Source organism: Oncorhynchus masou, chromosome 22 (genome assembly GCF_036934945.1).
Source record: "Oncorhynchus masou masou isolate Uvic2021 chromosome 22, UVic_Omas_1.1, whole genome shotgun sequence".
Classification (NCBI taxonomy): Eukaryota; Metazoa; Chordata; class Actinopteri; order Salmoniformes; family Salmonidae; genus Oncorhynchus; species Oncorhynchus masou.
The window spans coordinates 44,680,700-44,699,512 of NC_088233.1; the positions used below are offsets into that span (position 1 = coordinate 44,680,700).

At 42.8% G+C, this 18,813-nt stretch overlaps 1 protein-coding gene across 1 annotated transcript in view; it reads right to left on the reverse strand.

Annotated features, from left to right (window-relative positions):
* Window positions 1-18,813, reverse strand: part of LOC135509565 (calcium-dependent secretion activator 2-like) — a 159,060-nt gene that overhangs the window by 23,118 nt on the left and 117,129 nt on the right. The window contains exons 18-19 of the mRNA XM_064930326.1: window positions 16,427-16,582; window positions 15,881-16,028 (exon numbers count right to left, since the gene is read on the reverse strand). Of these exons, the coding sequence (XP_064786398.1) occupies window positions 15,881-16,028; window positions 16,427-16,582 (304 nt within the window). The remainder of the gene's footprint in view (window positions 1-15,880; window positions 16,029-16,426; window positions 16,583-18,813) is intronic.

Here is an 18,813-nt window from a genome sequence, read left to right on the forward strand (position 1 = left end):
AGTTGTATCTGGTCTGTCCTAGCAAGCCTGGCAGCCTTATCTCAGCATGTAATCCCCATAAAGGAACATATTACATTGTAATGTACTTTATTTTTATTATTGGATTTCAAAATAGCATCAGACCAATCACTACTCACTCAGTTCCAGGTTGGATGGTGTCCTCAGGTCTCTGCTGTTTGTTTGCTAGAGCACCCTCCGTATATATTGGAAAAAGGAATCCTTGGTAGCAGTAATCCAGGTAATCCAGTAAGCAGGTAATTTTGGCCAAAATTAGCTTCTAAGTTTGGAGTTTTGATCTGGAGTGAAGGCTATGCTGTGGAGGGTAGCATCCTGCATATGTCCCTTCTGAAAAATCGAAGTTTATCTAACTCTAAATCTATCCGTTTGTAAAAAAAAACATGTTGAAAAATGTGAGAGCTCACATGCAGCTGTGTGTGTGTCTCTCTCTCATCAAGGTGAAGTATTTAATTACACTTTGTATGGTGTATTAATACACCCAGTTACTACAAAGATACAGGCGTCCTTCCAAACTCAGTTACTGGAGAGGACGGAAACCGCAAGGGATTTCACCATGAGGCCAACAGATACTGAGTTTGGTATCTGGAAGTTTATTAGGAACCCCATTAGCTATTACGAAAGCAGCAGCTACACTTCCTCAAGTCCACACCAAACATGAAACAAGACATATTACAGAACATTAATAGACAATAACAATTCAAGGACAGAACTACATACAGTACCAGTCAAAAGTTTGGACACACCTACTTATTCCAGGTTTTTTAAATATTTACATTTAAAACAATTTTCTACATTGTAGAATAATAGTGAATATATCAAAACTATGAAATAACACATATGGAATCATGTAGTAACCAAAAAAGTGTTAAACAAATATATTTGAGATTCTTCAAAGTAGCCACCCTTTGCCTTGATGACAGCTTTGCACACTCTTGGCATTATCTCAACCATTAACAGATCTGCCATCTTAAAATTTAATTTGTGTACTTTCTTTCCTTACGGCATATGAGCCAAGATAGCCCTATTTGGTAAAAGACCAAGTCCATATTATGGCAAGAACAGCTAAAAAAAGCAAAGAGAAATGACAGTCCATCATTACTTTAAGAAATGAAGGTCAGTCAATCCGGAATATGTCAAGAACTTTGAACGTTTCTTCTACTGCAGTTGTAAAAACCATCAAGCGCTATGATGACATTGGCTCTCATGAGGACCCAGAGTTACCTCTGCTGGAGAGGATAAGTTCATTAGAGTTAGCGGCCTCAGAAATTTCAGCCCAAATACATGCCTCACAAGTAACAGACACATCTCAACATCAACTGTTCAGAGGAGACTGCGTGAATCAGGCCTTCATGGTCGAATTGCAGCAAAAAAACACGACTAAAGGACACCAATAAGTACAAGAGACATGCTTGGGCCAAGAAACACGAGCAATGAACATGAGCCTGGTGTAAATCTGTCCTTTGGTCTGATGAGTCCAATTTGTTTTATTTTTGGTTCCAACCACTGTGTCTTTGTGAGATGCACAGTAGGTGAATGGATGATCTCCACATGTGTGGTTCCCACAGTGAAGCATGGAGGAGTAGGTGTGATGGTGCTTTGCTGGTGACTCTGTCAGAGATTTATTTAGAATTCAAGGCACACTTAACCAGCATGGCTACCACAGCATTCTGCAGCGATACGACATCCCATCTGGTTTGCGCTTAGTGGGACTATCATTTGTTTTTCAACAGGATAATGACCCAACACACCTCCAGGGTATGTAAGGGCTGGAGTGGTGCGTCAGATGACCTGGCTTCCACAATCCCCCCACTTCAACCCAATTGAGATGGTTTGGGATGAGTTGGACCGCAGAGTAAAGGAAAAGCAACCAACAAGTGCTCAGCATATGTGGGAACTCCTTCAAGACTGTTGGAAAGATATTCCTGACAAAGCCGGTTGAGAGAATGCCAAGAGTATGCAAAGCTGTCATATAAAATATATCTTGATTTGTTTAACACTTTTTTGGGATACTACATGATGCCATGTGTTATTTCAGAGTTTTGTAGAAAATAGTCAAAATAAAGAAAAAACATTGAATGAGTAGGTGTGTCCAAACTTTTGATTGGTACTGTACATTTAGAAATTGCACAGATAGCCTACATATTAATATATACACACAACAAATCTAGGTCGATTAAGAGAGGCATTGTGCAGTGAGGAGTGTTTGCTTGATCTCTGTTTTTTTAAACCAGGTTTGCTGGTTTTCCCTTCATTCCTTAAATTATTGATCTTGGCTTCATAATACAGTTTTCTTCTTTTTGTTGAGTTTAGTCACATCATTTCTCAATTTGCAGTAAGTCAGCCAGTCAGGTGCATGTTTATCAATAATTGGAAGAAGCAATTTCATAGATTCATCAAGTGCATAGTCTGAATGCTCACAAATATTAATAACAAATATTTTTTAAATCATCCACATAAGAGTCACAACAAAATCTTACGCACTACTTTAGGCCCAGCCACTATATCGCGATCCCTGCATCCAAGTTGAATGGCTGTCATAGGAGAAAACGGATAAAATAGAGGATGAACAACATTTTTAAAAACATTTTTTTTTTTATTGAACTAGGCAAGTCAGTTAAGAAGAAATTCTTATTTTCAATGATGGCCTAAGAACAGTGGGTTAACTGCCTGTTCAGGGGCAGAACGACAGATATACATTGGAGTTGCTTACCGAGAATAAGCCGAGATACAGTTTTGAGTTAAATCTACTTGAAAATCTATGGCAAGACCTGAAAATGGTTGTCGAGCAATGATGAACAACCAATTTGACAGAGATTTAAGAATTGTTTAAAGAATAATGGGCAAATGTTGTACAATCCAGGTGTGGAAAGCTCCTAGAGACTTACCCAGAAAGGCTCACATCTATAATCGCTGCTAAAGCTGCTTCTACAAAGTATTTGTATTTATTTATTCATTTAACCTTTATTTAACTTGGTTGGCCAGTTAAGAACAAATTATTTTTCACAATGACAGCCTACCAAAAGGCCTCCTGTGGAGACAGGGGCTGGGATTAAAATAAAATAAATAAATAAATAAATAAATATAGGAGAAAACACACATCACGACAAGAGAGACAACACAACATAAAGAGAGATCTACGACAACAACATAGCAAGACAGCAACTCAACATAACAAAAACATGGTAGCAACACAACACGGTAGTAGCACAAAACATGGTACAAACATTATTGGGCACAGACAACAGCACAAAGGGCAAGAAGGTAGAGACAACAATACATCACACAAAGCAGCCACAACTGTCAGTAAGAGTGTCTGTGACCCAGGGATGCGTGTGTGCTTTGGGGACGTTTCACAGAATGTGACTGGCAGAACGGCTGTTGTATGAGGAGAATGAGGGCTGCAGTAGATATCTCAGATAGGGGGGAGTCAGGCCAAAGAGGGATTTTATAAATAAGTATCAACCAGTGAGTCTTGTGACAGGTATACAGAGATGACCAGTTTGCAGAGGAGTGTAGAGTGCAGTGATGTGTCCTATCAGCAGCATTGGTGGCAAATTGGATGGCCGAATGGTAAAGAACATCTAGCCGCTCGAGATCACCCTTACCTTCCGATCTATTAATTATGTCTCCATAATCTAGCATGGGAAGGATGGTCATCTATAATCAGGATTAATTTGGCAGCTGGGCTGAAAGAATAGCGATTACAATACAGGAAACCAAGTCTAGATTTAACTTTAGCCTGCAGCTTTGATATGTGCTGAGAGAAGGACAGTGGACCATCTAGCCATACTCCCAAGTACTTGTATTGACTCAGGGGTGTGAATACTTATGTAAATGAGATATTTCTGTATTTAATTTTCAATACATTTGCAAAATGTCTAAAAACATGTTTGCACTTCATCATTATGGGCTATTGTGTGTAGATGGGTAAGAAACAAAATCAATTTAACCCATTTTGAGGTCAGGCTGTAACAACAAAATGTTGAAAAAGTCAAGGGGTATGAATACTTTCTGAAGGCATGACACACTGTCGTACACGTAGATCCAGAGCATCCCAAACATGGTCAATGGGTGACATGCAGGCCATGGAAGAACTGGGACATTTTCAGCTTCCAGGAATTGTGTACAGATTCAGGCTAAAACATGAGGTGATGGCGGCAGATGAATGGCACAACAATGGCCCTCAGGATCTCGTCACGGTATCTCAGTGCATTCAAATTGCCATTAGGGCTGTCCCCAACAAAACATAAATCTTCGTCGACCAAGAGTCCTCTGTTCTTTAAAAAAATGTTAGCATGTGTTATTTTCCATATAATTGACACATCTTATGTGTTTTAATCAAATCAACTATATTCACTGAGCTTGTCTGATGCTTTAAGCACACTGTTTGATAAAATAATTAAGACACAAATGACTAGAGGGACTCCGACTTAGCAATTGATTTGATTGTGCCGGGCTGGGCTACGACATGCTGCGCTATGTTAAAAAAAAAGCGAGTGACTGTGACTAGCCCCCGTTGTCTCTCTCTCCTCCCTGCTGCAGCGACCACCACAGAACATCAAAGTGATTATCATGCTTTCCGTGTTGCTAAACCGGCAACATCATTTCATCCATTTCTGACTGAAAAGTTCTGTTATCGAAATCAATCAATCAAATGTATTTATGAAGCCCCCTTTTTTTTTACATCACCTGATGTCACAAAGCCTAAAACCCCAAACAGCAAGCAATGCAGATGTAGAAGCACGGTGGCTAGGAAAAACTCCCTAGAAAGGCAGGAACCTAGGAAGAAACCTAGAGAGGAACTAGGCTCTGAGGGGTGGCCAGTCCTCTTCTGGCTGTGTCGGGTGGAGATTATAAGAGAACATGGCCATTAAGACCAGATTGTTCTTCAAGATGTTCAAACGTAGATGACCAGCAGGGTCAAATAATAATCACAGTGGTTGTAGAGGGCGCAACAGGTCAGTACCTCAGGAATAAATGTCAGTTGGCTTTTCATAGCCAAGCATTCAGAGTTAGAGACAGCAGGTGCGGTAGAGAGAGAGACGAATAACAGCAGGTCCGGGACAAGGTAGCACGTTCGGTGAACAGGTCAGGGTCCATAGCCGCAGGCAGAACAGTTGAAACTGGAGCAGCAGCACGACCAGGTGGACTGGGGACAGCCAGGAGTCATCAGGCCAGGTAGTCCTGAGGCATGATCTTAGGGCTCAGGTCCTCCAGGAGGGGAGGGAGAGAGGGCAAGAGAGAGAATTAGAGGGAGCCTACTTAAATTCACACAGGACACCAGATAAGACAGGAGAATTACGCCAGATATAACAGACTAACCCTAGCCCCCCGGCACATAGACTATTGCAGCATAGGTACTGGACACTGTGGCCCCATCCAACGATACCCCCCGACAGGGCCAACCAGGCAGAATATAACCCCACCCACTTGCCAAAGCAAAGCCCCCACACCACAAGAGGGATATCAACAGACCACCAACTTACTACCCTAAGACAAGGCTGAATATAGCCTATGAAAGATCTCCTCCACCGCACAAGCCCGAGGGGGTGCAAAACCAAACAGGAAGGTCACGCCTGTGACTCAACCCACTCAAGTGAAGGACCCCTCCTTGGTGACGGCATGGAAGAGCACTAGTAAGCGAGTGACTCAGCCCCCATAATAGGGTCAGAGGCAGAGAATCCCAGTGGAGAGAGGGGAGACGGTCATGCAGAGAATACCAGTGGAGGGGAGCCATCCAGGCAGAGACAGCAAGGGTGGTTCGTCTCTCAATTGCCTTGCCGTTCACCTTCGCACCACTGGGCCAGACTACACTCAATCATAGGGCCTACTGAAGAGATGAGTCTTCAGCAAAGACTTAAAAGTTGAGACTGAGACTGCATCTCTCACATGGATAGGCAGACCACTTCATAAAAATGTTGTTCTATAGGAGAAAGCCCTGCCTCCAGCTGTTGCTTATAAATCTAAGGACAATAAGGAGGCCAGCGCCTTGTGACTGTAGCGTTCGTGTAGGTACAGTGCATTCTGAAAATATTCAGACCCCTTGATTTTTTCCACCTTTTGTTACATAACAGCCTTATTCTAAAATGGATTATATTACATTTTTTCCACATAAATCTACATACAATGCCTCCTAATGACAATGAGAAAACAGGTTTTTAGAATATATAATAAAAAAAAAACTTTATTTACAGAAATATTCAGACCCATGTGGCTCAGTCGGTAGAGCATGGCGCTTGCAACGCCAAGCGTCGTGGGTTCGCTTCCCACTGGGACCACCCATATGTAAAAGTAGTGGCCCCAGCCGACTTGTAAGTCGCTTTGGACAAAAGCGTCTGCTAAATGGGATATATTTTTTTATATATTAAGAGACTCGAAATTGAGCTCAAGTGCATCCTGTTTCCATTAATCATCCATGAGATGTTTGTACAACTTCATTGGAGTCCACCTGTGGTAAATTCAGTTGATTGGACATGATTCGGAAAGGCACACACCTGTCTATGTAAGGTCCCACAGTTGACAGTTAATGTCAGAGCAAAAACCAAGCCATGAGGTCGAAGGAATTGTCCGTAGAACTCCGAGACAGGATTGTGTCGAGGCACAGATCTGGGGAAGGATACCAAAACATTTCTGCGGCATTAAAGGTCCCCAAGAACAAAATGGCCTCCATAATTCTTAAATGGAAGAAGTTTGGAACCACCAAGACTCTTCCTAGAGCTGGCCGCTCGGCTTACTGAGCAAGAAGGGCCTTGGTCAGGGAGGTGACCAAGAACCCAATGGTCACTCTGACAGAGCACCAGAGCTCATGTGTGGAGATGGGAGAACCCTTGAGAAGGACGACCATCTCTGCAGCACTTCACCAATCAGACCTTTATGGTAGCCAGACAGCCAGACGGAAGTCACTCGTCAGTAAAAGGCACATTACATTCCACTTGGAATATGCAAAAAGGCACCTAAAGGACTCTCAGAACATAAAAAAACAAGATTCTCTGGTATGATGAAACCAAGATTGAACTCTTTGGCCTGAATGCCAAGCTTCAGTCTGGAGGAAACCTGGCCGCATCCCTACGGTGAAGCATGGTGGTGGCAGCATACTGTTGGGATTTCTTTCAGCAGCAGGGACTGGGAGACTAGTCAGGATCGAGTGAAAGATGAACAGAGACAAGTACAGAGAGATCCTTGATGAAAATCTGCTCCAGAGTGCTCAGGACCTCAGACGGGAGCGAAGGTTCACCTTCCAACAGGTCAACGACCCTAAGCAGACAGCCAACACAAAGCAGGGTTGGCTTCGGGACAAGTCTCTGAATGTCCTTGAGTTTTCCAGCCAGAGCCCGGACTCGAACCCAATCGAACATCTCTGGAGAGACCGGAAAAGAGTTGTGCAACGAGTCTCCCCATCCAACCTGACAGAGCTTGAGAGGATCTGCAGAGAAGAATTGGTGAAACTCCCCAAATACAGGTGTGCCAAGCTTGTAGCGTCATACCCAAGAAGACCCAAGGCTGTAAATGCTGCCAAAGATGCTTCAACAAAGTTTTGAGTAATGGGTCTGAAAACTTATGTAAATGTAATATTTTTTATTTATTTTCATTTTTAGAAATGTGCAAAAGAGTAAAAAAAAAATCAATTTTAGAACAAGGCTGTAATGTAGCAAAATGTGGAAAAAGTCAAGGGGTATGAATACTTTCCGAATGCACTGCATATATGCAGTACCAGTCAAAAGTTTGGACACACCTACTCATTCCAGGGTTTTCTTTATTTTCACTATATATTTTATATTTTTGATTATTCAAAGTACCCACCATTTGCCTTGATGACAGCTTTGAACATGCTTGGCGTTCTCTCAACCAGCTTCATGAGTTAGTCACCAGGAATGTTTATCAAAAAGTCTTGAAGGAGTTCCCACATATGCTGAGCACTTGTTGGCTGCCTTTCCTTCACTCTGCGTTCAAACTCATCCCAAACCATTTAATTGGTTTGAGGTCGGGTGATTGTGGAGGCCCGTTCATCTGATGCAGCACTCCATCACTCTCCTTCTTGATCAAATAGCCCTTACACAGCCTGGAGGTGTGTTTTGGGTCATTGTCCTGTTAAAAAACAAATGATAGTCCCACTAAGCGCAAACCAGATGGGAATGCGTATCGCTGCAGAATGCTGTGGTGTGATTTCCATTGGTCTAATGTTCAGTGTTCTTGTTTCTTGGCCCAATCAAGTCTCTTCTTCTTATTGGTGTCCTTTAGTAGTGGTTTCTTAGCAGCAATTCGACCATGAAGGCCAGATTCACACAGTCTCCTTTGAACAGTTGATGTTGAGAAGTGTCTGTTACTTGAACTCTGTGCCTTTATTTGGGCAGCATTCTGAGGTGCAGTTAACTCTAATGAATTTATCCTCTGTAGCAGAGGTAACTCTGTTTCTTTCTTTCCTGTGGAGGTCCTCATGAGAGCCAGTTTCATCATAGCGCTTGATGCTTTTTGCAACTGCACTTGAAGAATCATTCATCATTTGTCGGCATCGAGTAATTGTCTCCGGCCCCCTCCCAGTTAGGGGGAGTGATGAGCTCTACAGCAGTCTCACAACTCAATCACTGGTTGAAAACTGTTTTCTGACCCTCCCAAAAGATAGAATTTATAGATAATTGGCCCTCTTTCTGGGACTCACCCACAAACAGGACCACGCCTAGCCTGCTGAGGAGTGACGGACTCCATCCTAGCTGGAGGGGTGCTCTCATCTTATCTATGAACATAGACCGGGCTCTAGCTCCACAATGGGATAGGGTGAAGGCCAGGCATCAGGATGTTAGCCAGCCTGCCATCTTAGTGGAGTCTGCCACTAGCACAGTCAGTGTAGTCAGCTCAGCTATCCCCATTGAGACAGTGTCTGTGCCTCGATCTAGGTTGGGCAAAACGAAACATGGCGGTGTTTGCCTTAGCAATCTCACTAGAATAAAGACCTCTTCTATTCCTGTCATTATTAAAAGAGATTGTGATATCTCACATCTCAAAATAGGGCTACTTAATGTTAGATCACTCACTTCCAAGGCAGTTATAGTCAATGAACTAATCTTAATGTTGATGTGATTGGCCTGACTGAAACATGTCTTAAGCCTGATGTATTTACTGTGTAAAATTAGACCTCGCCTCCTGGTTACACGAGTGACCATATCCCCCGCACATCCCACAAAGGCGGAGTTGTTGCTAACATTTACGACAGCAAATTTCAATTTACAAAAATAAATGACTGCATTTTCGTCTTTTGAACTTGTCATGACATCTATGCAGCCTACTCAATCATTTTTTAGAGCTACTGTTTACAACCCTCCTGGGCCGTATACAGCGTTCCTCACTGAGTTCCTGAATTCCTATCGGACCTTGTAGTCATGGCAGATAAAATCACATTTTTGGTGACTTTAACATTCACATGGAAAAGTCCACAGACCTACTCCAAAAGGCTTTCAAAGCCATCATCAACTCGGTGGGTTTTGTCCAAACTGTCTCCGGACCTACTTACTGCCACAGTCATACTCAGGACATAGTTTTGTCCCGTGGAATAAATATTGTGGATCTTAATGTTTTTTCCTCATAATCCTGGACTATCGGACCACCATTTTATTACGTTTGCAATCACAAGAAATAATCTGCTCAAACCCCAACCAAGGAGCATCAAAAGCCGTGCTATAAATTATCAGACAACCCAAAGATTCCTAGATGCCCTTCCAGACTCCCTCCACCTACTCAAGGACGTCAGAGTACAACAATTGGTTAACTATCTAACTGAGGAACTAAATTTTACCTTGCGTAATACTCTAGATGCAGTCGCACCCCTAAAACAAAAAACATTTGTCATAAGAAACTAGCTCCCTGGTATACAGAAAATACCCAAGCCCAGAAGCAAGCTTCCAGAAGATTGGAACGGAAATGGTGCTCCACCGAACTGGAAGTCTTCCGATTAGCTTGGAAAGACAGTACCGTGCAGCTTCGAAGAGCCCTCACTGCTGCTCGATTATCCTATTTTTCCAAATTAATTGAGGAGAATAAGAACAATCCAACATTTATTTTTGATACTGTCGCAAAGCCAACTAAAAAGCAGTATTCCCCAAGAGAGGAAGGCTTTCACAGCAGTGATAAATTCATTAACTTTGACGAAAAGATCATGATCATTAGAAAGCAAATTACGGACTCCTCTTTAAATCTGCGTATTTCTCAAAAGCTCAGTTATCCTGAGTCTGCACAACTCTGCCAGGACCGAGGATCAAGGGAGACACTCAAGTGTTTTAATATTATATCTCTTGACACATTGATGAAATCTGTCCTCGTGCTCCTAGACCTTAGTTTTGCTTTTTATACCATCGATCATCACAATCTTTTGGAGAGATTGGAAACCCAAATTGGTCTACACAAACCATTTCTGGCCTGGTTTAGATCTTATCTGTCGAAAAGATATCAGTTTTTCTCTGTGGATGGTTTGTCCTCTGACAAATCAACTGTAAATGTCTGCTAAATGACTTAAATGTAAATGTAGGTATTTCTCAAGGTTCCATTTTTGGACCACTATTGTTTTCACTATAGATTTTACCTCTTAGTGATGTGATTGCTGTGCTTTGCAAAGTGGGTGGGGTCCTGCCTGGTTGGCCCTGTCCGGGGGTATCGTTGGACGGGGCCACAGTGTCTCCCTGACCCTTCCTGTCTCAGCCTCCAGTATTTATGCTGCAATAGTTTATGTGTTGGGGGGCTAGTATCAATCTGTATTTCTCCTGTCTTATCCAGTGTCCTGTGTGAATTTATGTATGCTCCCTCTAACTCTCTCTCTCTCTTTCTCTCTTCTGTCGGAGGACCTGAGCCGTAGGACCATGCCTCAGGTCTACCTGGCCGATGACTCCTTGCTGTCCCCAGTCCACCTGGTCGTGCTGCTGCTCCAGTTTCAACTGCTCTGCCTGCGGCTATGGAACCCTGACCTGTTCACCGGACGTGCTACCTTGTCCCGGACCTGCTGTTTTCCGTCTCTCTCTCTCTCTACCGCACCTGCTGTCTCTAACTCTGAATGATCGGCTATGAAAAGTTACGGACTCCTCTTTAAATCTGCGTATTTCTCAAAAGCTCAGTTGTCCTGAGTCTGCACAACTCTGCCAGGACCGAGGATCAAGGGAGACACTCAAGTGTTTTAATATTATATCTCTTGACACATTGATGAAAACAGTCATGGCCTCTAAACCTTCAAGCTACATACTGGACCCTATTCCAACTAAACTACTGAAAGAGCTGCTTCCTGTGCTTGGCCCTCCTATGTTGAACATAATAAACGCCTCTGTCTCCACCGGATGTGTTCCAAACTCACTAAAAGTGGCAGTAATAGTCTCTCTTGAAAAAGCCAAAGCCAAAACTATCATCGTGTATCGAATCTCCCATTTTTCTCAAAATGTTTTGAAAAAGCTGTTGCGCAGCAACTCACTGCCTTCCTGAAGACAAACAATGTATACGAAATTCTTCAGTCTGGTTTTAGACAACATCACAGAGACTGCACTTATGAAGGTGGTAATTACCTTTTAATGGTGTCAGACCAAGGCTCTGCATCTGTCCTCGTGCTCCTAGACCTTAGTTTTGCTTTTTATACCATCGATCATCACAATCTTTTGGAGAGATTGGAAACCCAAATTGGTCTACACAAACCATTTCTGGCCTGGTTTAGATCTTATCTGTCGAAAAGATATCAGTTTGTCTCTGTGGATGGTTTGTCCTCTGACAAATCAACTGTAAATGTAGGTATTTCTCAAGGTTCCATTTTTGGACCACTATTGTTTTCACTATAGATTTTACCTCTTAGTGATGTCATTCGGAAATATAATGTTAACTTTCACTGCTATGCGGACGATACACAGCTGTACATTTCGATGAAACATGGTGAAGCCCCGAAATTGCCGTCCCTGGAAACCTGTGTTTCAGACATAAGGAAGTTGATGGCGGCAAATGTGTTACTTTTGAACTTGGACAAAACAGAGATGCTAGTTCTAGGTCCCAAGAAACAACGAGATCTTCTGTTGGATCTGACAATTAATCTTGAAGGTTATACAGTTGTCTCAAATAAAACTGTGTAGGACCTCGGCATTACTGTTCGATCATATTACTCCAGTGCTAGCCTCTCAGTCCACCGGGCTTACTGTTACGGCTAGGGCTGATTTCAAGGTTTTACTGCCAACCTACAAAGCATTACATGCGCTTGCTCCTAACTATCTCTCCGATTTGGTCTTGCCGTAAACACCTACACGTACGTTACGGTCACAAGACGCAGGCCTCCTTATTGTCCCTAGAATGTCTAAGCAAACAGCTGGAGGCAGGGCTTTCTCCTACAGAGCTCCATTTTTATGGAATGGTCTGCCTATCCATGTGAGAGACACAGACCCGGTCTCAACCTTTAAATCTTTATTGAAGACAAATCTCTTCAGTAGGTCCTATGATTGAGTAGTCTGGCCCTGGGGTGTGGAGGTGAATGGAAAGGCATTGGAGCGACGAACTGCACTTGCTGTCTCTGCCTGGCCAGTTCCCCTCTCTCCACTGGGATTCTGTACCTCTAACCCTATTACGGCCTCCAGTATTTATGCTGCAGTAGTTTATGTGTCGGGGGGCTAGGGTCAGTTTGTTATATCTGGAGTACTTCTCCTGTCCTATTCTGTGTCCTGTGTGAATTTAAGTGTGCTCTCTCTAATTCCCTCTTTCTTTCTCTCTCTCGGAGGACCTGAGCCCGAGGACCATGCCTCAGTACTACCTGACATGATGACTCCTTGCTGTCCCCTGTCCACCTGGCCATGCTGCTGCTCCAGTTTCAACTGTTCTGCCTTATTATTATTGGACCATGCTGGTCATTTATGAATATTTGAACATCTTGGCCATGTTCTGTTATAATCTCCACCCGGCACAGCCAGAAGAGGACTGGCCACCCCACATAGCCTGGTTCCTCTCTAGGTTTCTTCCTAGGTTTTGGCCTTTCAAGGGAGTTTTTCCTAGCCACTGTGCTTCTACACCTGCATTGCTTGCTGTTTGGGGTTTTAGGCTGGGTTTCTGTACAGCACTTTGAGATATCAGCTGATGTACGAAGGGCTATATAAATACATTTTATTTTATTTTATTTGCTTACTCATGCTTTTCATTGCCGTCCCAAGGAGGAGTGCATCACTTGAGTGGGTTGAGTCACTTAAGTGATCTTCCTGTCTGGGTTGGCGCCCCCCTCGGGTTCGTGTCGTGGGGAAGATCTTCATGGCCTATACTCGGCCTTGTCTCAGGGTAGTAAGTTGGTGGTTTGGAGATATCCCTCTAGTGGTGTGGGGGCTGTGCTTTGCAAAGTGGGTGGGGTTATATCCTGCCTGGTTGGCCCTGTCCGGGGGTATCGTTGGACGGGGCCACAGTGTCTCCCTGACCCTTCCTGTCTCAGCCTCCAGTATTTATGCTGCAATAGTTTATGTGTTGGGGGGCTAGTATCAGTCTGTATTTGTCCTGTCTTATCCAGTGTCCTGTGTGAATTTATGTATGCTCCCTCTCTCTCTCTCTTTCTCTCTTCTGTCGGAGGACCTGAGCCGTAGGACCATGCCTCAGGTCTACCTGGCCGATGACTCCTTGCTGTCCCCAGTCCACCTGGTCGTGCTGCTGCTCCAGTTTCAACTGCTCCGCCTGCGGCTATGGAACCCTGACCTGTTCACCGGACGTGCTACCTTGTCCCGGACCTGCTGTTTTCCGTCTCTCTCTCTCTCTACCGCACCTGCTGTCTCTAACTCTGAATGATCGGCTATGAAAAGCCAACTGATATTACCTCTTGAGGTGCTGACCTGTTGTACCCTCTACAACCACTGTGATTATTATTATTTGACCCTGCTGGTCATCTATGAACGTTTGCACATCTTAGCCATGTACTGTTAATAATCTCCACCCAGCACAGCCAGAAGAGGACTGCCGACACCTCAGAGCCTGGTTCCTCTCTAGGTTTCTTCCTAGGTTCCTGCCTTTCTAGGGAGTTTTTCCTAGCCACCGTGCTTCTATATCTGCATTGCTTGCTGTTTGGGGTTTTAGGCTGGGCTTCTGTATAGCACTTTGTGACATCGGCTGAAGTAAAAAGGGCTTCATAAATACATTTGATTGGTTGAACTTATTGGCTCGAACGCATTGAGATTGAAAGAAATTCCACAGATTAACTTTTAACAAGGCACACCTGTTAATTGAAATGTATTCCAGGTGACTACCTCATCAAGCTGGTAGAGCGAATGCTAAGAGTGTACAAAGCTGTCATCAAGGCAAAGGGAGGCTACTTTGAAGAATCTCAAATATAATTTATATTTTGATTTGTTTAACACTTTTCTGGTTACTATATGATTCCATATGTGTTATTTCATAGTTTTGATGTCTTCACTATTATTCTAAAATGTAGAAAGTGTGTGTGTGTGTGTGTGTGTGTATGTATGTGTGTGTGTGTGTGTGTATGTTTGTTTTACTGTCCGGGCCAGTTTCCCGGATCTCGATTAGACTTAAACATACTACTAAAAAGCATGCTTAAAAGATAATTACCATTGAAAGTGCTTTTTAGCCCAATACTTAATCTGTGTCAGGGACAACAGCCTTTGATATATCAGTATATGCTAACTTTATACATGTCAAAGTCAACTAATTTCAGTGGAAAAATTTGTGATAGGTATGATTTTGCACTGGAGAGTCCACTTAAATGCAGAATTTTCTTTGTTAATAATAAATGCAGAAAACCTTGAAGAGTTTCACTACAACATCATTTGTTCTAACCAAGGCTTCTTAAAAAGATACCCTCAAAATAATTTAATATTCTCCCGAGTGGCCATCCGCTACGCTAAATCATCAATGGTTCAGACGCTGTATAGATAATGATCTTGAACTGTATTTTGCACAGGTGAAACAACACCTTATCACATCATAACCACATCAACTGTCGACAATTAATGCACTAACTCAATTAGTTCCAATCCAATTTGTAATCTGTAGAGCACACTGAGTGTACACACCTGAGTGCGTCTGTTCGGCAATGAATAAACATCCTCAGGGACTTGTGGAGGCTAAAAGGGACAGTGAGCTCAGCTCTCTGTAGAGACACTGTAAATGGTCGCTGGGTAGCGGAGGGTTAGCCTTTAGCACCATGAAATGCTGTAATGGAGAGATTGAGCGCTCATTCAGAAGCATCCATTTAGAGCAGCCACTGCACTTTACCACTGATCTGGACGAGATATGAATGTGCCCATCGCAATGAATGTTTTAGCTGTCAAGGTTATATTACTGAATCTGCCACAGACAAAGGGAAACACATGTTATTGAGTTCTTTAGGGAAACCCAGGCAAGGTAGGGAACAATATTTGCTTCTGTTGTTGTGGTGGTTCAGTGTACTTATAGCTGATTAGGGCATGTAGGGTTTAAAAAAGCAAATGAGGCCCTGCCCATTCTTTTAACGACAGTATACCCATTGTTTGCTACACTCAATAGTTGAATACCGAAATCAAATCAAAGTATATTTGTCACGTGCGCCAAATACAACAGGTGTAGACCTTACAGTGAAATGCTTACTTAACACCAGTGTAATTTTTAAGTAAAAAATTGGTATTAGGTAAAGAATAGATAAGTAAAGAAATCAAAAACAGTCAAATGACAGTGAAAATAACTGTAGCGAGGCTATATACAGGTGGTACCGGTACAGGGTCAATGTGCGGGGGTTAGTCAGGCTAATTGAGGTAATATGAGGTAATATGTACATGTAAACAACCACAATTGACGTTAGTAGGGTTTGTGGTGGTTTTGCATGTATCGATGGAAATGTGTGGTCAGTTTGTGTGGTCAAAGAACAGAGAATAGTTGTTGAATGCGGTCGTACCTCTAGACCGGACTCCAGCACACAGAGTTTGGGGCACTGCTTCTTGGCGTCAATGAGCACATTGAACATGGTGCATACCGACAACGGCACTCGGAAGTCTGTTGACTTGCTGGCCTTCTGCATCTTGGAGTCGAAAGCCGCTTTCGTTCTTTGGGTAAAAAATATAGTTTTATTTAGGTTTTATGATATGGTTAATTCCTATGTGGCTATGGAAAACACTGTTCAGAACTCCATCACTTTCTTCAGGGGCAGACTGGCCATCTGGCATTTCGCTCCATTTTTTTTTTTACCTGTGGGTCTGTCTAATTAGTTTTTTTCCCTGCGCAAAATGGTAATTATCTTGACCGGTGTGAGGCCTCCAGGGAAAAAATGGGCCGGTGTGTTAGAAATACCAGGGTGGATTTCTGGTCCCAGTCCGCCCCTGACTAACCTCATTCTCCTCAGTAATATCTCAATTATAAACCAGGAATGCCGTGTCAAAAAATAGGGTGGGTAAACGCTGAACCCCAACCTATCCCAGGTGGTGACCGTCTCCTGCCATCTGACCTTTTGACACAGGCCTCCATCATGTTGCTGGCCATGAGCTTCAGCCTCTGCTCCAGATGTTTAGCAAACTCAGGCTCGGGCCAGTGCAGGTCCAGGACAAACATCTGGAGGGCGTCCAACTTCCAGAAGAGGTCCACGGAGGTCTCCGAGCCGTTACTAGGGGTTTGGGTGGGAAGAAGCCAAAATAACAAAATCAGAGTAGAAACACTTTGTCTTCTTCTCAGACATGGAATACATGAGAGAAAACATCAAATACCCCCCCCCCAAAAAATTGCAAGAACACACAGACACACAAACAATTAAAAAGATCTGCAATGTGCATTCACAGACACAAACTGTGATCTATTCACAGCTTTAATTACACCTCCACACAATTTTCCCTACATTGGTGTTCAGCCTCCAGATATAAAGGAGTGAATAACACAGTCCTTAGAATGGCATTTAGCCCTTAGAATGGCATTTAGCCCTTAGAATGGCATGTCTGCTGTGGTAAAAGTAGATAAGTCAAAAATAATTTCAAGTACAAAGTATTTTTTGCGGTACTTTACGAATCATAATTTTGACAATATTTACCTTTCTTCACTATATCGTAAAGAAATAGTGCACTTTTTACTCCATACATTTTCCCTGACACCCAAAAGTACTTTGAATGCTTAGCAGGACAGGAAAATGTTCCAATTCACACACTTATCAAGAGAACATGCATGGTCATCCCTACTGCCTTTGATCTGGTGGAATTACTAAACACAAATGCTTCATTTGTAAATGGTGTCTGAGTATTGGAGTGTGCCCCTGGCTATCCATAAATAAAAACAAGACGAGAAATGTTACTGGTTTGCTTAATATAAAGAATTGGAAATTATTTATACTTTTACTTTTGATATTTAAGTATATTATAGCAATTACATTTACTTTTTATACTTAAGTATATTTAAAACCAAATACTTTCAAACTTCTACTCAAGTAGTATTTTACTGTATTACTTTCACTTTTACTTGAGTCATTTTCTATAAAAGGTATCTTTACTTTTACTGAAGTATGACAATTGGGTACTTTTCCCACCACTACATGTCTGGATGCATGAAGAAATAGGTAAACACTTCAATTGAAATGCCAATGTTCTGTCAGTTGTCAATAAACATGATCAAATGAAGACTGAGTAACACTGAGTCCAGGGCTTTGTGTAAGAGGTCTTTAAAGGGATACATCGGGATTTTGGCAATGAAGTCCTTTATCTACTACCTTAGAGTCAGATGAACTCCTGGATGCCATTTTTATGTCTCTGTGTGAAGGAAGTTAGAGGTAGTTTCGCAAGCCAATCCTAACTAGCCTTAGTGCAATGACTGGAAGTCTAGAGTATCTAATAGCATGCTAGCAGATACCACATTACTTAGCACTTGCGCTAACGCTAGTTAGCAACTTCCTTCAAACTGCACGCAGAGACATAAAAATTGTACCTACGAGTTCATCTGATTTTTGATTCTAAGTAGAAAAAGGGTTTCTAGGCCTCCAGGGTAGGGCAGTGTTTAAGGGTACAGTACTGCAGCGCCAGCTGTGCCACCAGAGACCCTGGGTTCGCGCCCAAGCTCTGTCGCAACTGGCCGCGACCGGGAGGACCGTGGGGCGACGCACAATTGGCCTAGCGTCGTCCGGGTTAGGGAGGGCTTGGCCGGTAGAGATATCCTTGTCTCATCGCACACCAGCGACCCCTGTGGCGGGCCGGGCGCAGTGCGCGCTAACCAAGGTTGCCAGGTGCACGATGTTTCCTCCGACACATTGGTGTGGCTGGCTTCCGGGTTGGATGCGCTCTGTGTTAAGAAGCAGTGCGGCTTGGTTGGGTTGTGTATCGGAGGACGCATGACTTTCAACCTTCGTCTCTCCTGAGCCCGTACAGGAGTTGTAGCGATGAGACAAGATAGTAGCTACTAAAAACAATGGGATACCATGAAATTGGGGAGAAAAAGGGGTAAAACCTAATTGAGAGTGAAAATAAGGAAGCCTGTACAGAATACAAATATTCTAAAACATGCATCCTGTTTGCAACAAGGCATTAAATTAATACTGCAAAAAAATATGTCAAAGCAATTAAAATTCCAGAAAAAAGAAAAAAAAAAAAAAAAGAAAAAGGGCTTCTTTGCCCAAATCCTGAAGTATTCCTTTAAGTGAAGTGCTGATATTTTCTTGCATTACTGCTCAGTACCTGAACACATTCAACAATTAACATGGTCCACAGTTAACATGTCACAGTTACAGTGCCTTCAGAAAGGATTTACATCCTTGACTTGTGACACATTTTGTTGTGTTACAGCCTGAATTTAAAATGGATTAAATGTAGATTTTTTTTCCACTGGTCTACACGCATTATCCCATAATGTCAAAATGGAATT